The 17,616-nt window shown below is 40.8% G+C and overlaps 1 protein-coding gene across 1 annotated transcript in view; it reads left to right on the plus strand.

Annotated features, from left to right (window-relative positions):
• Positions 1-17,616, plus strand: part of stab2 (stabilin 2) — a 62,112-nt gene that overhangs the window by 37,341 nt on the left and 7,155 nt on the right. The window contains exons 25-36 of the mRNA XM_072378002.1: positions 7,147-7,323; positions 8,851-8,940; positions 9,020-9,166; positions 9,839-9,898; positions 9,983-10,106; positions 11,637-11,786; positions 11,868-11,972; positions 12,050-12,157; positions 14,371-14,564; positions 14,639-14,780; positions 16,995-17,128; positions 17,219-17,384. Coding sequence (XP_072234103.1) covers positions 7,147-7,323; positions 8,851-8,940; positions 9,020-9,166; positions 9,839-9,898; positions 9,983-10,106; positions 11,637-11,786; positions 11,868-11,972; positions 12,050-12,157; positions 14,371-14,564; positions 14,639-14,780; positions 16,995-17,128; positions 17,219-17,384 — 1,597 coding nt within the window. The remainder of the gene's footprint in view (positions 1-7,146; positions 7,324-8,850; positions 8,941-9,019; positions 9,167-9,838; positions 9,899-9,982; positions 10,107-11,636; positions 11,787-11,867; positions 11,973-12,049; positions 12,158-14,370; positions 14,565-14,638; positions 14,781-16,994; positions 17,129-17,218; positions 17,385-17,616) is intronic.

Below are 17,616 nucleotides of genomic sequence, written 5' to 3' on the forward strand. Positions count from 1 at the left end.
CTTTTTACAGGTTGTAACTGTGTTAAATCTTCTAAAGTTGGGATTCCAGAAGGTTTTAGGTTGGTGGAAGTCTGTCAGGAAGGTTGGGTTTGGTGCTTTTTACAGGTTGTAACTGTGTTAAATCTTCTAAAGTTGGGATTCCAGAGGGTTTAGGTTGGTGGAAGTCTGTCAGGAAGGTTGAATTTGGTGCTCTTTACAGGTTGTAACTGTGTTAAATCTTCTAAAGTTGGGATTCCAGAGGGTTTTAGGTTGGTGGAAGTCTGTCAGGAAGGTTGAGTTTGGTGCTTTTTACAGGTTGTAACTGTGTTAAATCTTCTAAAGTTGGGATTCCAGAGGGTTTTAGGTTGGTGGAAGTCTGTCAGGAAGGTTGAGTTTGGTGCTTTTTACAGGTTGTAACTGTGTTAAATCTTCTAAAGTTGGGATTCCAGAGGGTTTGGGTTGGTGGAAGTCTGTCAGGAAGGTTGAGTTTGGTGCTTTTTACAGGTTGTAACTGTGTTAAATCTTCTAAAGTTGGGATTCCATAGGGTTTTAAGTTGGTGGAAGTCTGTCAGGAAGGTTGAGTTTGGTGCTATTTACAGGTTGTAACTGTGTTAAATCTTATAAAGTTGGGATTCCATAGGGTTTTAAGTTGGTGGAAGTCTGTCAGGAAGGTTGAGTTTGGTGCTTTTTACAGGTTGTAACTGTGTTAAATCTTCTAAAGTTGGGATTCCCGAAGGTTTTAGGTTGGTGGAAGTCTGTCAGGAAGGTTGAGTTTGGTGCTTTTTACAGGTTGTAACTGTGTTAAATCTTCTAAAGTTGGGATTCCAGAAGGTTTTAGGTTGGTGGAAGTCTGTCAGGAAGGTTGAGTTTGGTGCTTTTTACAGGTTGTAACTGTGTTAAATCTTCTAAAGTTGGGATTCCAGAAGGTTTTAGGTTGGTGGAAGTCTGTCAGGAAGGTTGGGTTTGGTGCTTTTTACAGGTTGTAACTGTGTTAAATCTTCTAAAGTTGGGATTCCAGAGGGTTTAGGTTGGTGGAAGTCTGTCAGGAAGGTTGAATTTGGTGCTTTTTACAGGTTGTAACTGTGTTAAATCTTCTAAAGTTGGGATTCCAGAAGGTTTTAGGTTGGTGGAAGTCTGTCAGGAAGGTTGAGTTTGGTGCTTTTTACAGGTTGTAACTGTGTTAAATCTTCTAAAGTTGGGATTCCAGAGGGTTTTAGGTTGGTGGAAGTCTGTCAGGAAGGTTGAGTTTGGTGCTTTTTACAGGTTGTAACTGTGTTAAATCTTCTAAAGTTGGGATTCCAGAGGGTTTAGGTTGGTGGAAGTCTGTCAGGAAGGTTGAGTTTGGTGCTTTTTACAGGTTGTAACTGTGTTAAATCTTCTAAAGTTGGGATTCCAGAAGGTTTTAGGTTGGTGGAAGTCTGTCAGGAAGGTTGAGTTTGGTGCTTTTTACAGGTTGTAACTGTGTTAAATCTTCTAAAGTTGGGATTCCAGAAGGTTTAGGTTGGTGGAAGTCTGTCAGGAAGGTTGAGTTTGGTGCTTTTTACAGGTTGTAACTGTGTTAAATCTTCTAAAGTTGGGATTCCAGAGGGTTTAGGTTGGTGGAAGTCTGTCAGGAAGGTTGAGTTTGGTGCTTTTTACAGGTTGTAACTGTGTTAAATCTTCTAAAGTTGGGATTCCAGAGGGTTTAGGTTGGTGGAAGTCTGTCAGGAAGGTTGAGTTTGGTGCTCTTTACAGGTTCTAACTGTGTTAAATCTTCTAAAGTTGGGATTCCAGAGGGTTTTAGGTTGGTGGAAGTCTGTCAGGAAGGTTGAGTTTGGTGCTTTTTACAGGTTGTAACTGTGTTAAATCTTCTAAAGTTGGGATTCCAGAAGGTTTTAGGTTGGTGGAAGTCTGTCAGGAAGGTTGAATTTGGTGCTCTTTACAGGTTCTAACTGTGTTAAATCTTCTAAAGTTGGGATTCCAGAGGGTTTTAGGTTGGTGGAAGTCTGTCAGGAAGGTTGTGTTTGGTGCTTTTTACAGGTTGTAACTGTGTTAAATCTTCTAAAGTTGGGATTCCAGAAGGTTTTAGGTTGGTGGAAGTCTGTCAGGAAGGTTGAGTTTGGTGCTTTTTACAGGTTGTAACTGTGTTAAATCTTCTAAAGTTGGGATTCCAGAAGGTTTTAGGTTGGTGGAAGTCTGTCAGGAAGGTTGAGTTTGGTGCTTTTTACAGGTTGTAACTGTGTTAAATCTTCTAAAGTTGGGATTCCAGAAGGTTTTAGGTTGGTGGAAGTCTGTCAGGAAGGTTGAGTTTGGTGCTTTTTACAGGTTGTAACTGTGTTAAATCTTCTAAAGTTGGGATTCCAGAAGGTTTTAGGTTGGTGGAAGTCTGTCAGGAAGGTTGAGTTTGGTGCTTTTTACAGGTTGTAACTGTGTTAAATCTTCTAAAGTTGGGATTCCAGAAGGTTTTAGGTTGGTGGAAGTCTGTCAGGAAGGTTGAGTTTGGTGCTTTTTACAAGTTGTAACTGTGTTAAATCTTCTAAAGTTGGGATTCCAGAAGGTTTTAGGTTGGTGGAAGTCTGTCAGGAAGGTTGAGTTTGGTGCTTTTTACAGGTTGTAACTGTGTTAAATCTTCTAAAGTTGGGATTCCAGAGGGTTTTAGGTTGGTGGAAGTCTGTCAGGAAGGTTGAGTTTGGTGCTTTTTACAGGTTGTAACTGTGTTAAATCTTCTAAAGTTGGGATTCCAGAAGGTTTTAGGTTGGTGGAAGTCTGTCAGGAAGGTTGAGTTTGGTGCTTTTTACAGGTTGTAACTGTGTTAAATCTTCTAAAGTTGGGATTCCAGAGGGTTTTAGGTTGGTGGAAGTCTGTCAGGAAGGTTGAGTTTGGTGCTTTTTACAGGTTGTAACTGTGTTAAATCTTCTAAAGTTGGGATTCCAGAAGGTTTTAGGTTGGTGGAAGTCTGTCAGGAAGGTTGAGTTTGGTGCTTTTTACAGGTTGTAACTGTGTTAAATCTTCTAAAGTTGGGATTCCAGAGGGTTTAGGTTGGTGGAAGTCTGTCAGGAAGGTTGAGTTTGGTGCTTTTTACAGGTTGTAACTGTGTTAAATCTTCTAAAGTTGGGATTCCAGAGGGTTTTAGGTTGGTGGAAGTCTGTCAGGAAGGTTGAGTTTGGTGCTTTTTACAGGTTGTAACTGTGTTAAATCTTCTAAAGTTGGGATTCCAGAGGGTTTTAGGTTGGTGGAAGTCTGTCAGGAAGGTTGAGTTTGGTGCTTTTTACAGGTTGTAACTGTGTTAAATCTTCTAAAGTTGGGATTCCAGAGGGTTTTAGGTTGGTGGAAGTCTGTCAGGAAGGTTGAGTTTGGTGCTTTTTACAGGTTGTAACTGTGTTAAATCTTCTAAAGTTGGGATTCCAGAAGGTTTTAGGTTGGTGGAAGTCTGTCAGGAAGGTTGAGTTTGGTGCTTTTTACAGGTTGTAACTGTGTTAAATCTTCTAAAGTTGGGATTCCAGAGGGTTTTAGGTTGGTGGAAGTCTGTCAGGAAGGTTGAGTTTGGTGCTTTTTACAGGTTGTAACTGTGTTAAATCTTCTAAAGTTGGGATTCCAGAGGGTTTTAGGTTGGTGGAAGTCTGTCAGGAAGGTTGAGTTTGGTGCTTTTTACAGGTTGTAACTGTGTTAAATCTTCTAAAGTTGGGATTCCAGAAGGGTTTAGGTTGGTGGAAGTCTGTCAGGAAGGTTGAGTTTGGTGCTTTTTACTGGTTGTAACTGTGTTAAATCTTCTAAAGTTGGGATTCCAGAAGGTTTTAGGTTGGTGGAAGTCTGTCAGGAAGGTTGAGTTTGGTGCTTTTTACAGGTTGTAACTGTGTTAAATCTTCTAAAGTTGGGATTCCAGAGGGTTTTAGGTTGGTGGAAGTCTGTCAGGAAGGTTGAGTTTGGTGCTTTTTACAGGTTGTAACTGTGTTAAATCTTCTAAAGTTGGGATTCCATAGGGTTTTAGGTTGGTGGAAGTCTGTCAGGAAGGTTGAGTTTGGTGCTTTTTACAGGTTGTAACTGTGTTAAATCTTCTAAAGTTGGGATTCCAGAGGGTTTTAGGTTGGTGGAAGTCTGTCAGGAAGGTTGAGTTTGGTGCTTTTTACTGGTTGTAACTGTGTTAAATCTTCTAAAGTTGGGATTCCAGAGGGTTTTAGGTTGGTGGAAGTCTGTCAGGAAGGTTGAGTTTGGTGCTTTTTACAGGTTGTAACTGTGTTAAATCTTCTAAAGTTGGGATTCCAGAGGGTTTAGGTTGTTGGAAGTCTGTCAGGAAGGTTGAGTTTGGTGCTTTTTACAGGTTGTAACTGTGTTAAATCTTCTAAAGTTGGGATTCCAGAAGGTTTAGGTTGGTGGAAGTCTGTCAGGAAGGTTGAGTTTGGTGCTTTTTACTGGTTGTAACTGTGTTAAATCTTCTAAAGTTGGGATTCCAGAAGGTTTTAGGTTGGTGGAAGTCTGTCAGGAAGGTTGAGTTTGGTGCTTTTTACTGGTTGTAACTGTGTTAAATCTTCTAAAGTTGGGATTCCAGAGGGTTTTAGGTTGGTGGAAGTCTGTCAGGAAGGTTGAGTTTGGTGCTTTTTACAGGTTGTAACTGTGTTAAATCTTCTAAAGTTGGGATTCCAGAGGGTTTTAGGTTGGTGGAAGTCTGTCAGGAAGGTTGAGTTTGGTGCTTTTTACAGGTTGTAACTGTGTTAAATCTTCTAAAGTTGGGATTCCAGAGGGTTTTAGGTTGGTGGAAGTCTGTCAGGAAGGTTGAGTTTGGTGCTTTTTACAGGTTTTAACTGTGTTAAATCTTCTAAAGTTGGGATTCCAGAAGGTTTTAGGTTGGTGGAAGTCTGTCAGGAAGGTTGAGTTTGGTGCTTTTTACAGGTTTTAACTGTGTTAAATCTTCTAAAGTTGGGATTCCAGAGAGTTTTAGGTTGGTGGAAGTCTGTCAGGAAGGTTGAGTTTGGTGCTTTTTACAGGTTGTAACTGTGTTAAATCTTCTAAAGTTGGGATTCCAGAGGGTTTTAGGTTGGTGGAAGTCTGTCAGGAAGGTTGAGTTTGGTGCTTTTTACAGGTTGTAACTGTGTTAAATCTTCTAAAGTTGGGATTCCAGAGGGTTTTAGGTTGGTGGAAGTCTGTCAGGAAGGTTGAGTTTGGTGCTTTTTACAGGTTGTAACTGTGTTAAATCTTTTAAAGTTGGGATTCCAGAGGGTTTAGGTTGGTGGAAGTCTGTCAGGAAGGTTGAGTTTGGTGCTTTTTACAGGTTGTAACTGTGTTAAATCTTCTAAAGTTGGGATTCCAGAAGGTTTTAGGTTGGTGGAAGTCTGTCAGGAAGGTTGAGTTTGGTGCTTTTTACAGGTTGTAACTGTGTTAAATCTTCTAAAGTTGGGATTCCAGAGGGTTTTAGGTTGGTGGAAGTCTGTCAGGAAGGTTGAGTTTGGTGCTTTTTACAGGTTGTAACTGTGTTAAATCTTCTAAAGTTGGGATTCCAGAGGGTTTTAGGTTGGTGGAAGTCTGTCAGGAAGGTTGAGTTTGGTGCTTTTTACAGGTTGTAACTGTGTTAAATCTTCTAAAGTTGGGATTCCAGAAGGTTTTAGGTTGGTGGAAGTCTGTCAGGAAGGTTGAGTTTGGTGCTTTTTACAGGTTGTAACTGTGTTAAATCTTCTAAAGTTGGGATTCCAGAGGGTTTTAGGTTGGTGGAAGTCTATCAGGAAGGTTGAGTTTGGTGCTTTTTACAGGTTGTAACTGTGTTAAATCTTCTAAAGTTGGGATTCCAGAAGGTTTTAGGTTGGTGGAAGTCTGTCAGGAAGGTTGAGTTTGGTGCTTTTTACAGGTTGTAACTGTGTTAAATCTTCTAAAGTTGGGATTCCAGAAGGTTTTAGGTTGGTGGAAGTCTGTCAGGAAGGTTGAGTTTGGTGCTTTTTACAGGTTGTAACTGTGTTAAATCTTCTAAAGTTGGGATTCCAGAAGGTTTTAGGTTGGTGGAAGTCTGTCAGGAAGGTTGAGTTTGGTGCTTTTTACAGGTTGTAACTGTGTTAAATCTTCTAAAGTTGGGATTCCAGAGGGTTTTAGGTTGGTGGAAGTCTGTCAGGAAGGTTGAGTTTGGTGCTTTTTACAGGTTGTAACTGTGTTAAATCTTCTAAAGTTGGGATTCCAGAGGGTTTTAGGTTGGTGGAAGTCTGTCAGGAAGGTTGAGTTTGGTGCTTTTTACAGGTTTTAACTGTGTTAAATCTTCTAAAGTTGGGATTCCAGAGGGTTTTAGGTTGGTGGAAGTCTGTCAGGATGGTTGAGTTTGGTGCTTTTTACAGGTTGTTACTGTGTTAAATCTTCTAAAGTTGGGATTCCAGAGGGTTTTAGGTTGGTGGAAGTCTGTCAGGAAGGTTGAGTTTGGTGCTTTTTACAGGTTGTAACTGTGTTAAATCTTCTAAAGTTGGGATTCCAGAGGGTTTTAGGTTGGTGGAAGTCTGTCAGGAAGGTTGAGTTTGGTGCTTTTTACAGGTTGTAACTGTGTTAAATCTTCTAAAGTTGGGATTCCAGAGGGTTTTAGGTTGGTGGAAGTCTGTCAGGAAGGTTGAGTTTGGTGCTTTTTACAGGTTTTAACTGTGTTAAATCTTCTAAAGTTGGGATTCCAGAGGGTTTTAGGTTGGTGGAAGTCTGTCAGGATGGTTGAGTTTGGTGCTTTTTACAGGTTGTTACTGTGTTAAATCTTCTAAAGTTGGGATTCCAGAGGGTTTTAGGTTGGTGGAAGTCTGTCAGGAAGGTTGTGTTTGGTGCTTTTTACAGGTTGTAACTGTGTTAAATCTTCTAAAGTTGGGATTCCAGAGGGTTTTAGGTTGGTGGAAGTCTGTCAGGAAGGTTGAGTTTGGTGCTTTTTACAGGTTGTAACTGTGTTAAATCTTCTAAAGTTGGGATTCCAGAGGGTTTAGGTTGGTGGAAGTCTGTCAGGAAGGTTGAGTTTGGTGCTTTTTACAGGTTGTAACTGTGTTAAATCTTCTAAAGTTGGGATTCCAGAAGGTTTTAGGTTGGTGGAAGTCTGTCAGGAAGGTTGAGTTTGGTGCTTTTTACAGGTTGTAACTGTGTTAAATCTTCTAAAGTTGGGACTCCAGAGGGTTTAGGTTGGTGAAGGATTCAGAAATGGCTCCCAGATGTTCCCATGTCTGACTCGGTCTTTATGTCACGATTCAGGACACAGGCATGATGGACCTTGTAAGCGACAGCATGAACTACCCCGTGACGATCTTCCTGCCCTCAGATGACGTCATGGCTGCTCTGCCACAAGAACAGAAGGATTTCCTGTTCCACCAACACAACCGACCACAGCTGCTGGAGTACCTGAAGTACCACATCTTGCACAGCCAGAGGGTGAGAAAGACCAAAAGTCTAAGTAACAATCCGGTTAGTTTACAGGACAGACGCCACAAAATGCTTCACAATCAGTGGGAAAAAGCTGGAACACAGAACAAAGCCGGTTCATTGAGTAAAAGGTGACGGTGGCAGCTACTGTCAACAGATCTCTGCTGGTCGGTCTTTCTTCCTTGCATCCATTGATCCAGGTTCTCCGGGTCTGGGTCCCAGGTGCAACAGTCTGAGCCGAGCAGCCCAGATCCTCCTCTTTCCAGTTACCTCCCACAACTCTAGTCTCCACTGCTTGTACCCAGATAGTTTAGGTTATTACCACAGCTTATGACCACTGTTGTTGCCATGGCCACCTACGCCTGCGAAACCTTGACCATGTCAGCCGTTAGTTGGATTCACGCCTTCTATCAGCGGTATCTCGATGGCGATCACTTGGCGGCCCCAATGCACCGCCAACCACAGAGTAAAGTAAGATGACCATTGGAAGAGGGAAGCAAGAAGATCAACCTTCAAACTGACAGATTCATCAGTTCATGGCTCTGCAGACGCTTCTCTGAGCTGCCCGACAACCTCCTGCTCATCCTCAGCCCTGCCGGAGCAGCCTGAGGACCACGGCTAGTTCACATCCAGCAAAGCCACCTGGACCACATCATCTGCATAAAACACAAGGACGTGATCCTGAACTGACCGACCAGAACCCTCCATCCGAGTTCTGAACAGAATCTGTGACAAAGGACGGCCCACGAGGAGTCCAACACCCAAGAGGAGCGAGTTTTACCTTCTGCCACCTGTGTACCATTCATGGTTCGTTGGTCTAGGGGTATGATTCTCTCTTAGGGTGCCAGAGGTCCCGGGTTCGAATCCCGGAGGAGCCCTTTCTAGTTTTTCTCACCTTGTGTCTCTGCTTTACTGTGAAGTAGAAGAAGAAGGGTTGAATGAACAATTATGACAATAAAAAACATCCACAAACGCATTTGGTATCAAAGGGCAGTACAGCTCAAAGCCCAGGACATCGGCCCTCGAGGACCGGAGTTTGACATCCCTGGTGTAGAGCTTTCCTAGTGTTTCAGAAGAGATGAAATCTGAAGCCATGGACCAACCTCTCCAGTCCAGAACTCAACCCCAGGCAGATCATCCCTGTGCTGCCCTGAAAGGATTTTCTGTTGAGTTCTAGCTCCAATATTACACCATGGATTCGTTTTTTGGGAGAAAACAGCAGCAGCTGTTGATAAAGGAGGTGGAAACCTTCAGCTTTGCTGTGGTTCCAACAAGCTCAACATGAAATGTCCTGGAATTAGATCCATTTTGATCCAGAAGATCTCAAAATCTTCTCAGAACCGGCTGGATCTGGATTTGGACATGAGATGGCAGGAGAAAAACATTGTAAAAGCTCAGTTTAAAGCAAGTAAATGTGAAGAAACTGGGGCATGAAAGGGGTGTGGTTTGTATCAGCCACCGGAGGGGGGTGTTAACGGTTAAACCTGAACACAATGAGCCAGATTTCATGGGTTCATAAACTTTCTATAATCTCAGGTTTATGCGGAGGACCTGATCTATCTGGACTCGGCTCGGACGATGCAGGGCTCGGTGCTCTCTTTCTCCTGTGGCGGGTCGGAAAATATCGTAAGTACAGCAAACATTAGAAACAAAGAAGAAGAGGTTAGACTAGCCTCTGAAACGGTGATCGTTCTTGGTTGATCAGGGAGAAATCTTCATCAACAACGGAAAGTGTCGGATCGTTCAGAGACATCTCGTCTTCAGAACTGGGATCGCCTACGGGATCGACTGCCTGCTGACTCCGCCCAGCCTCGGGGGGCGCTGTGATGAACAGACGACCTTTGACCTTCAGGTGAGTTGTCCCTTTACAGCCGCCGCCACCTGAAACTCACCTGGTCGGCGTTACAAAGAGCATTCAGACTGATGGTCTCAGGCTATGGAGCAGCAGAAACCTCCAGAAGGAGTTCAAACCACCTAAAACCAATTGGGAAAGACGTAATCAGGTGGGGGTTTTACTTCGACTGGATGGTCGCCGGTCCGGTCCTTAGCTTCCCCCGTCTACATATCCAAGTTACTTCCAGTAAAAGCTGAGGCCTAAACACAGAGCAAAAGAGCTCAGCACCACCTCAGAGTCTTTTCCATCTGCTCGTCTGCCGTTAATTTACAGAAACTGCAGCTAAAGACCACAGCCTACTTCAATTTTAAGCAGGATTTTCTCCATCACCGTCTTGGTGTATCTGGCCATATTTGGCCAAGAAGGGTTAGGGATCTTAGAATTATTTATTCTATTAAAAACCTGATTGGATGGAAATCTTTTGGATTGTTTCCAGAAGGGTGAAAAGCACTCTGATCTCAAGAAATGACTCTGGAAAATGACTTCATTGTTGTTCTTTGAACCGGAGTCTGTTGGAGCCTTGAGGTGTGTTTTAGCAGACTCTGGTGGCCATCGATGGTACTGCATGTGGAGACGCTCCCGGATTGGTTTCCTTTGTGATGGTGTCTTTCCCTTCTTCTTCTTTGGTAGATGGACTGTGGCCCGTGCACTTTTACTGGCCCAATGTGTCCCAAAGCATCCAAATGGAAGGTCTGAGCGGCTCTCTGCAGAATCTGTGGGGTCGAGGGGGAGGGCGGCGCCTCTCTGACGGTCTTCTGTGTCGTTTGTGTTCAGGAGATGAAGACGTGTGATTTTCCCACCATGTCTGTCAGTGAGCACACCGGCTGTCGCCCGGTCTGCAGCATCAAAGTCTGGAAGCCAAAGTGTTGTCATGGTTACTACGGACGAGACTGTCTGGGTGAGAGATCAACCTTTGTTTTTTTTTGTTTAGTTTAGTTTCTGATAACAACTTTATGTCCGTGTTCAATAAAAAACTTGGAACAAAAACCACTTGTAGTCAGAACTGGATGCAAGTTCTTACTGGTTTTATCAGATTTATGATCAGTCCAGTGTGGACAATACAGTGATTCTTCAACTCTGGACTTTATATTTCCTGTTCAGCTTCATTTAATCTGTTAACAAACATCATTTCTACACCTCAGATGAATTTGTGCTTTTTATTGCTGAATGTTTCAAAGCTGATTTTCAATCAGGATTCTTTTTATTTTACAGCTGAAAAATAAATATTCTGACAATGAAACAGTGATTCTTCCATTTTCTTCTGTCAGACAGTCTGAACTCAACATATTTCCTGTTCAGCTTCATTTAATCTGGTAACAAACATCATTTCTACACCTCAGACCTGCAGCATCCCATAAAGTCAGTGAATCTTTTCCCACTTTGTTTCCTTCTGCCAACACTTAAAGCCGTTCTGACTCTGAGGAAACCAGGTGATGCAGAGTTCCAGCTGTTATTTTGTCCCATTCTTCCTTAAACAGGTCTTAAGGTGTGCATCAGGGCGGGGGGGTGGTTGTTTCTCTGCTGGGGACAGGTCAGGACTGCAGGCAGCCAGTCCAGCACCCGTACCTCTTCTTCCTCAGCCAGGCCTTTGGACTGTGGCAGAATGTGGTTTTCCATGGTCTGCTTGAACGATGCTGGGACGTCCCAGGAAAAGATGTGGCCTTGAAGGCAGCATATGTTGCTGTAAAATCTCAGTGAGCTTTTCTGCATTAATGCTGCCGTCACAGAAGTGGAAATGAGCTTTACCCCCTGATCCAACCCCATACCATCACAGAGCCTGGCTGCAGGGACTGGCTGCTGACAGCAGGCTGGATGCTGCTTTTGCTCTTTGCTCCATTTCTTCCAACAAAGATGTGGAATACTGATGGGTCTGACCACAGCACACGTTTCCACCGTGTGACGGTCCATCCCAGACGCCTCCGAGCCCAGAGAAGTGGACGAGGTTAACATCAGGCTTCTTCTCTGCACAGTAAAGCTTGTGAATGGAACTCTGTATTGTGGTGCTGGACAAAGGTTTCCACAGTAATCCCTTGTCCAGGTGCTTCTATCAGCTGCTGATGAATGACGGTTCTTGATGCAGCGTCTGAGGGGTCAGAGGTCACGGGGTCCAGCTTAGGCTTGCTCCCTCGTCCTTTACACTGAAACTCCTCCAGGTTCCCTGAATGCTTTAATGATTTTCTGCTCTGTGGAGGCAGAAATATGCAGATCCCTTCCAGTCTTTCTCTGAGGAACATGGTTTTACTGAGGTGATGCAGGTCTGAAACATGAAAATGGAAGTCCTGATGGCCGCCTCTTCTTCCTCAGCGTTCCTTTTTCTTGTTTCGTGGACAGCTTCCTGATCTTTAACAATTTATGTAAAAACTGAATCAATAATCAGTAGAATGTCTGAATGATAGTCACCTCTCTGAATAAACCCTCCTCTGTGCAGTCTGTCCGGGGGGCGTCCGCTCGCCCTGCAGTAACCGTGGAAAATGCGACGACGGCCACCTTGGTAACGGCACCTGCGCCTGCGACGCAGGCTTCGGGGGCACGGCCTGCGAGCTGTGCAGCGCCGGGTTCTTCGGGCCCACCTGTAAAGGTGAGCAGTGGCCCAGCTTCCTCCGAGGCGTCTGAACTGAACTTTTAGCAGGTTTTGTAACCCTGGATCTCCGTGTTTCAGCCTGTAACTGCTCAGCACGCGGGTCGTGTGACGACGGACAGAAAGGTACCGGTTTGTGTTTCTGTGAAGACGGCTGGACCGGACCACGATGTGACGTCCAGCAAAGTGAGTGAAGAGTGGAGTAAAGGTCACTTACAGGTGAGTCAGTGCTGCAGGTGACTCTGTGTCTGCTCCTCCTCCAGCTGAGGTGTTTCAGTGTTCGCCGCCCTGCTCTCCAAAGGCCGTCTGTAAGGAAAACAACACCTGCGTCTGTCGGCCATTTTATGTGGGAGACGGATTCACCTGCACAGGTGAGAACACCTGGACCGATAACTCAGATTTACTGAGGTCTGCAGTGCTGATTATCATTTACTGCAGAAGAGATCAGAACATCCTGACTGTTAATGTTGGAGATTAATGACGTGACAGCAGCTGATTAACCAGAGACAGGTGAAAAACTACCAGAGAGGATGTGAAACAAAGGCAAAATAACCTGGAAACTAAGCTGAGTCCAGGACTGAAAGATGAACTGAGGCAGAACTGAAACTACAGATATAAAACTAAAGCAAGAACAACAACTAAGAAGGATCATAAAGGAGAGACCAGAAACAAAAAGGCCCATCAAGAACACACAGAGAATAAATCATAATTCAGACCCAAAACTCCAAAATAGGAAAACACGAAAACTAAGAATATAACTCAAGGCGAGGAAATCTGACCCAAAGTTAAAAATAAAAGAGATGACATGAAAAAGAAAAAACACAAAATAAAACAGAAAAAAGAAAAATAAATAAATAAACAAAAAACAAAAAACACAAAATAAAACAGAATAAACACTAAATATTACAGAAAAATACAAAATAAAACAGAAAGCCAAAAAATAATCAGAAAAAACACTAAATAAAACAAAAACACAATAAAACAAAATAAAACAGAAAAACACTAAATATTAAAGAAAAATACAAAATAAAACAGAAAGCCAAAAAATAATCAGAAAAAACACTAAATAAAACAACAACACAATAAAACACTAAATAAAACAGAAAAAAATAAATAAAACAGAAAAACCACAAAATGAACAGAAATAACACAAAGTAAAAAAGAAACACAAAAGAAACCGAAAACCTAAAATAGAAAACTATAAAATAAACAGAACAAACACAAAATAAAACAGAAAAACCACAAAATAAAACAGAAAACCATAAAATAAACAGAAAAAATGCAAAATAAAACAAAAAGCACAAAATAAAACAGAAAACCACAAAATAAAACAGAAAACCACAAAATAAACAGAAAAACCACAAAATAAAACAGAAAACCACAAAATAAACAGAAAAAAACCACAAAATAAACAGAATAAACATAAAATAAAACAGAAAAACGACAAAATAAAACAAAAACAAAAAATGGAATAATTGGAAAATAAACAAAAAAAAAACAAAATAAAATAGAAAAACACAAAAAAAACAGAAAAAACACAAAATAATACAGAAAAACCACAAAATAAAACAGAAAACCATAAAATAAACAGAATAAACACAAAATAAAACAGAAAACCACTAAATAAAACAGAAAACCACAAAATAAAACAGAAAACCATAAAATAAACAGAATAAACACAAAATAAAACAGAAAACCACAAAACAAACAGAAAAAACCCACAAAATAAACAGAATAAACATAAAATAATACAGAAAAACCACAAAATAAAACAGAAAACCATAAAATAAACAGAATAAACACAAAATAAAACAGAAAACCACAAAATAAAACAGAAAAACGACAAAATAAAACAAAAACAAAAAATGGAATAATTGCAAAATAAACAAAAAAAACAAAATAAAATAGAAAACCACAAAATAAATAGAAGAAACACAAAATAAACAGAAAAAACACAAAATAATACAGAAAAACCACAAAATAAAACAGAAAACAAAATAAACAGAATAAACACAAAATAAAACAGAAAAACCACAAAATAAAACAGAAAACCATAAAATAAACAGAAAAAATGCAAAATAAAACAGAAAAACTACAAAATAAAACAGAAAACCACAAAATAAAACAGAAAACCACAAAATAAACAGAATAAACACAAAATAAAACAGAAAAACCACAAAATAAAACAGAAAACCATCAAATAAACAGAAAAAACGCAAAATAAAACAGAAAAACTACAAAATAAAACAGAAAACCACAAAATAAAACAGAAAAACCACAAAATAAACAGAAAAAACACAAAATAATACAGAATGTTTAAGGGCATATTGGCATGACCTGGAAAATAATTAGTGGGGGAGGTTTATATTCTTTTAATTTCCTCATCTGAAGATTAAAGTTTTATTTAAGTCATTATTTAGAGCATTATTAACAATAAACTTAATTTTGATTCAGACTGTGCTTAAGCTGACAGATATTTTGACCAAAGCCTGCTGGATAAGCTATATATATATATATATATATATGCTCAATAAGACCTCAGAAATGGGTCAATATTTAAAATGAGGACTGACTGTCTCTGCAGTGGCCGAGATGTGCAGCATCTGGAACGGTGGTTGTGCTAAAGTGGCCGAATGTTCTCAGAAAGAAGAGAAGGTGAGCTGCACCTGTCCTAAAGATTTCTCTGGGGACGGGTTCACCTGTCTGCCCATCGACCCCTGCGCCTCCGGGGTCAACGGCGGCTGCCATGAACACGCCACCTGCACCATGACGGATCCGGTAACAACAACATTTTAATGGGTTAAAACTCTCTGAAGTGTCACCTGTACTGACGAGTTAACTTACCTGAACAGGGGAAGAAGAAGTGCACCTGTAAGGACAACTATCTTGGAGACGGAGTGACCTGTGAGGTCAAACAGCTGCCAATCAGCCGCTGCCTTCAGGACAACGGGCAGTGCCACCCTGACGCCAAATGCACCGACCTCCATTTTGAAGGTACAAGCGTTAAAATTGAAGCTAGTATTTCATTGGGAGATGACCCTATGAGAGGGTCAGACTCCCCGATTTTACCTTCCTGTATTTGGAGGTTTTATTTAATGTAAATGAGCTTTATTTATTTATTTATTTATATATATTCTTTTTTTTTTATTTTATTTTATTTTATTTTATTTTATTTTATTTTATTTTATTTTATTTTATTTTATTTTATTTTATTTTATTTTATTTTATTTTATTTTATTTTATTTTATTTTATTTTTATTTATTTTATTTTTATTTATTTATATTTTATTTATTTATTATTATTACTTTTTATTTATTTTAGCCCTTTACAACAATCCATGTCGGTACCAAAGTGCTTTACAGCAGGTAATAAATAAAGAAAATAATAAGTAAAAAAAAACAATAAAATAACAGTAAAAGCAATAAAATACAACAAAATTGAATAAAATAAGATAAAAGTGTCACCATACTACTGGGTATTAAAAGCCATCCTAAATAAATATGTTTTTAGCCTAGATTTAAAGAGGTCAGAGGTCAGAAATAAGATGAATCTCGGGGGGGGGGCTTATTCCAGAGCCTGGGGGCAGCAACAGGAAAAGGCTCTACCAGGGTTACGGTTAAAAGCTCAGATAAATACGATGGGGTGAGGCCGTTAAGAGCTTTAAAAACAAACAAAAGTTTAAAATCAGTTCTATAAAGGACAGGAAGCCAATGAAGGGAGTTAAGAACAGGAGTGATGTGCACAGGTCTGTTAGTGTTGGTTAAAGATGGCAGCAGCAGCATTTTGCACCAGTTGAAGGCGACTGAGAGAAGTCTGGGAGACATAAAGTCCATAGCTGTAGTCTAACCTTGAACTTATTAGGGCAGGGAGGCTTAAAAACATTTTAACTTTGGCCAGGAGATGCAGCTGGAAAAAACTAGTCCTGACAACATTGTTAATTTGTTTGTCAAACTTCAGATGACTGTCAAAGGTCAAAGGTCACTCCCAGATTTCTGACGGTTGAACTGAGCTTTGAAGACAAGGTGCTAAAGTCAGCCGCCACAGTTTCCCCAAATTCAGTTTTATCATCATTTAAATGTAGAAAATATTGGGTCAACCATTGCTTAATGTCAGCAACACAATCAAACAAAGAACATTGTGTTACTATTTGGCTTCACTGGCAGATAGATTTATAGGTAAATCATCTGCATAACAGTGAAAAGAAAGGTTGTGCCTGGCTATAATTGACCCAAGTGGTATAATGAGAAAAAGATAGGGCCAAGAATAGATCCCTGTGGGACTCCACAGGAGAGAGCAGCAATGGAAGAGGACAGGTCAACCATAACATAGAAGGTTTTACAGGATAAGTAAGACATAAACCACTTCAATAGCGAATTAGAGCCGTTAATTGTATGATTTATTATCCGATTAGTCGATTAATCGTTTCAATAATAAATGACTAGTCAGCTATCGAAATAGTCGTTAGTTGCAGCCCTAAATTGGAACTTCTCAAGAAGAGAATGACCACAAAACCTGAATAATTAAAAGAAGAAGAAGTTACAACCAGGCTGTATTCTTTTTCACTTGAATAGACAATAATACCACAGAATGCTGTTTGTTTGTTTGTGGCACTTTTATTTTTGTTAAGAGAAAGTTTTCAAACATTTTTATTATCATTTATCTTTTGTATCAGGAGTAGCCAGCTGTGTTTTTTAAGTTTTATTGTCTTTATTGTTAGGTAACATATACCTTAAACAACCTCAAGCTAAATTTAAAAGCTGTTGGCGAAATAGAGCCGTTAATTGTATGATTTATTATCCGATTAGTCGATTAATCGTTTCAATAATCGATGACTAGTCAGCTATCGAAATAGTCGTTAGTTGCAGCCCTAAATTGGAACTTCTCAAGAAGAGAATGACCACAAAACCTGAATAATTAAAAGAAGAAGAAGTTACAACCAGGCTGTATTCTTTTTCACTTGAATAGACAATAATACCAGAAATAGAGCCGTTAATTGTATGATTTATTATCCGATTAGTCGATTAATCGTTTCAATAATCGATTACTAGTCGACTCCCAAAATAGTTGTTAGTTGCAGCTCTAAGTTAGTTCCGAAGTGTTTCTGAATCAGATGGTGAAATAATGAACTTTTTGACTGTAGGTTTCCCCCAAACTCCAGACCGATGTCATTGTTCTGACTTGTTGTTTTGTCTCGTGTTTGTGTGCAGATGCAACGCTTGGTGTGTTTCACTATCGTTCAGATAAAGGTCAGTACAAACTGAACTATACTGCAGCTCAGCAAGCCTGCGCAGCAGAGGGAGGAAGCCTGGCTACATACACTCAGCTGTCCTACGCTCAGCAGGTCAGTGAACACAACATGGCCAGATACTGGCTGACTGGTTAAGTTGTTGCTAATTAAAGCTGCTCTCTGTTGGTTGCGTTTTCTGTATAGAGCGGGCTAAACTTGTGTTCTGCTGGCTGGTTGGACCAGGCTCAGGTCGCATACCCCACCACCTACTCCAACCCCAACTGTGGCTTAGGGCATGTCGGCATCGTGGACTACGGTATTCGCAAAAACCTGAGCGAGACCTGGGACAGCTTCTGCTTTCGGATGAAGGGTGAGAGAGGAAGATGATGAGCTTTAGGGTCCAAAACAATCATTTCCAGTTTCATCTTGATTTAGAAACGATTCCTGAGAGGAACAGAGGTCCAGAAGGAGCATCAGCCTGTAGGACTGAGGTTAAACAGCTGCTGCAGACCCAGAAGTCTCTCTGTGGGCAGCACCAGGGACTGGATCTGATCCAGGCAGCCAGTGGAGGTCACTGAGTACAGAAGGGGTTTCGCAGTGCA

Source organism: Leuresthes tenuis, unplaced genomic scaffold (genome assembly GCF_036924035.1).
Source record: "Leuresthes tenuis unplaced genomic scaffold, fLeuTen1.0.hap1 SCAF_23, whole genome shotgun sequence".
Taxonomy (NCBI): Eukaryota; Metazoa; Chordata; class Actinopteri; order Atheriniformes; family Atherinopsidae; genus Leuresthes; species Leuresthes tenuis.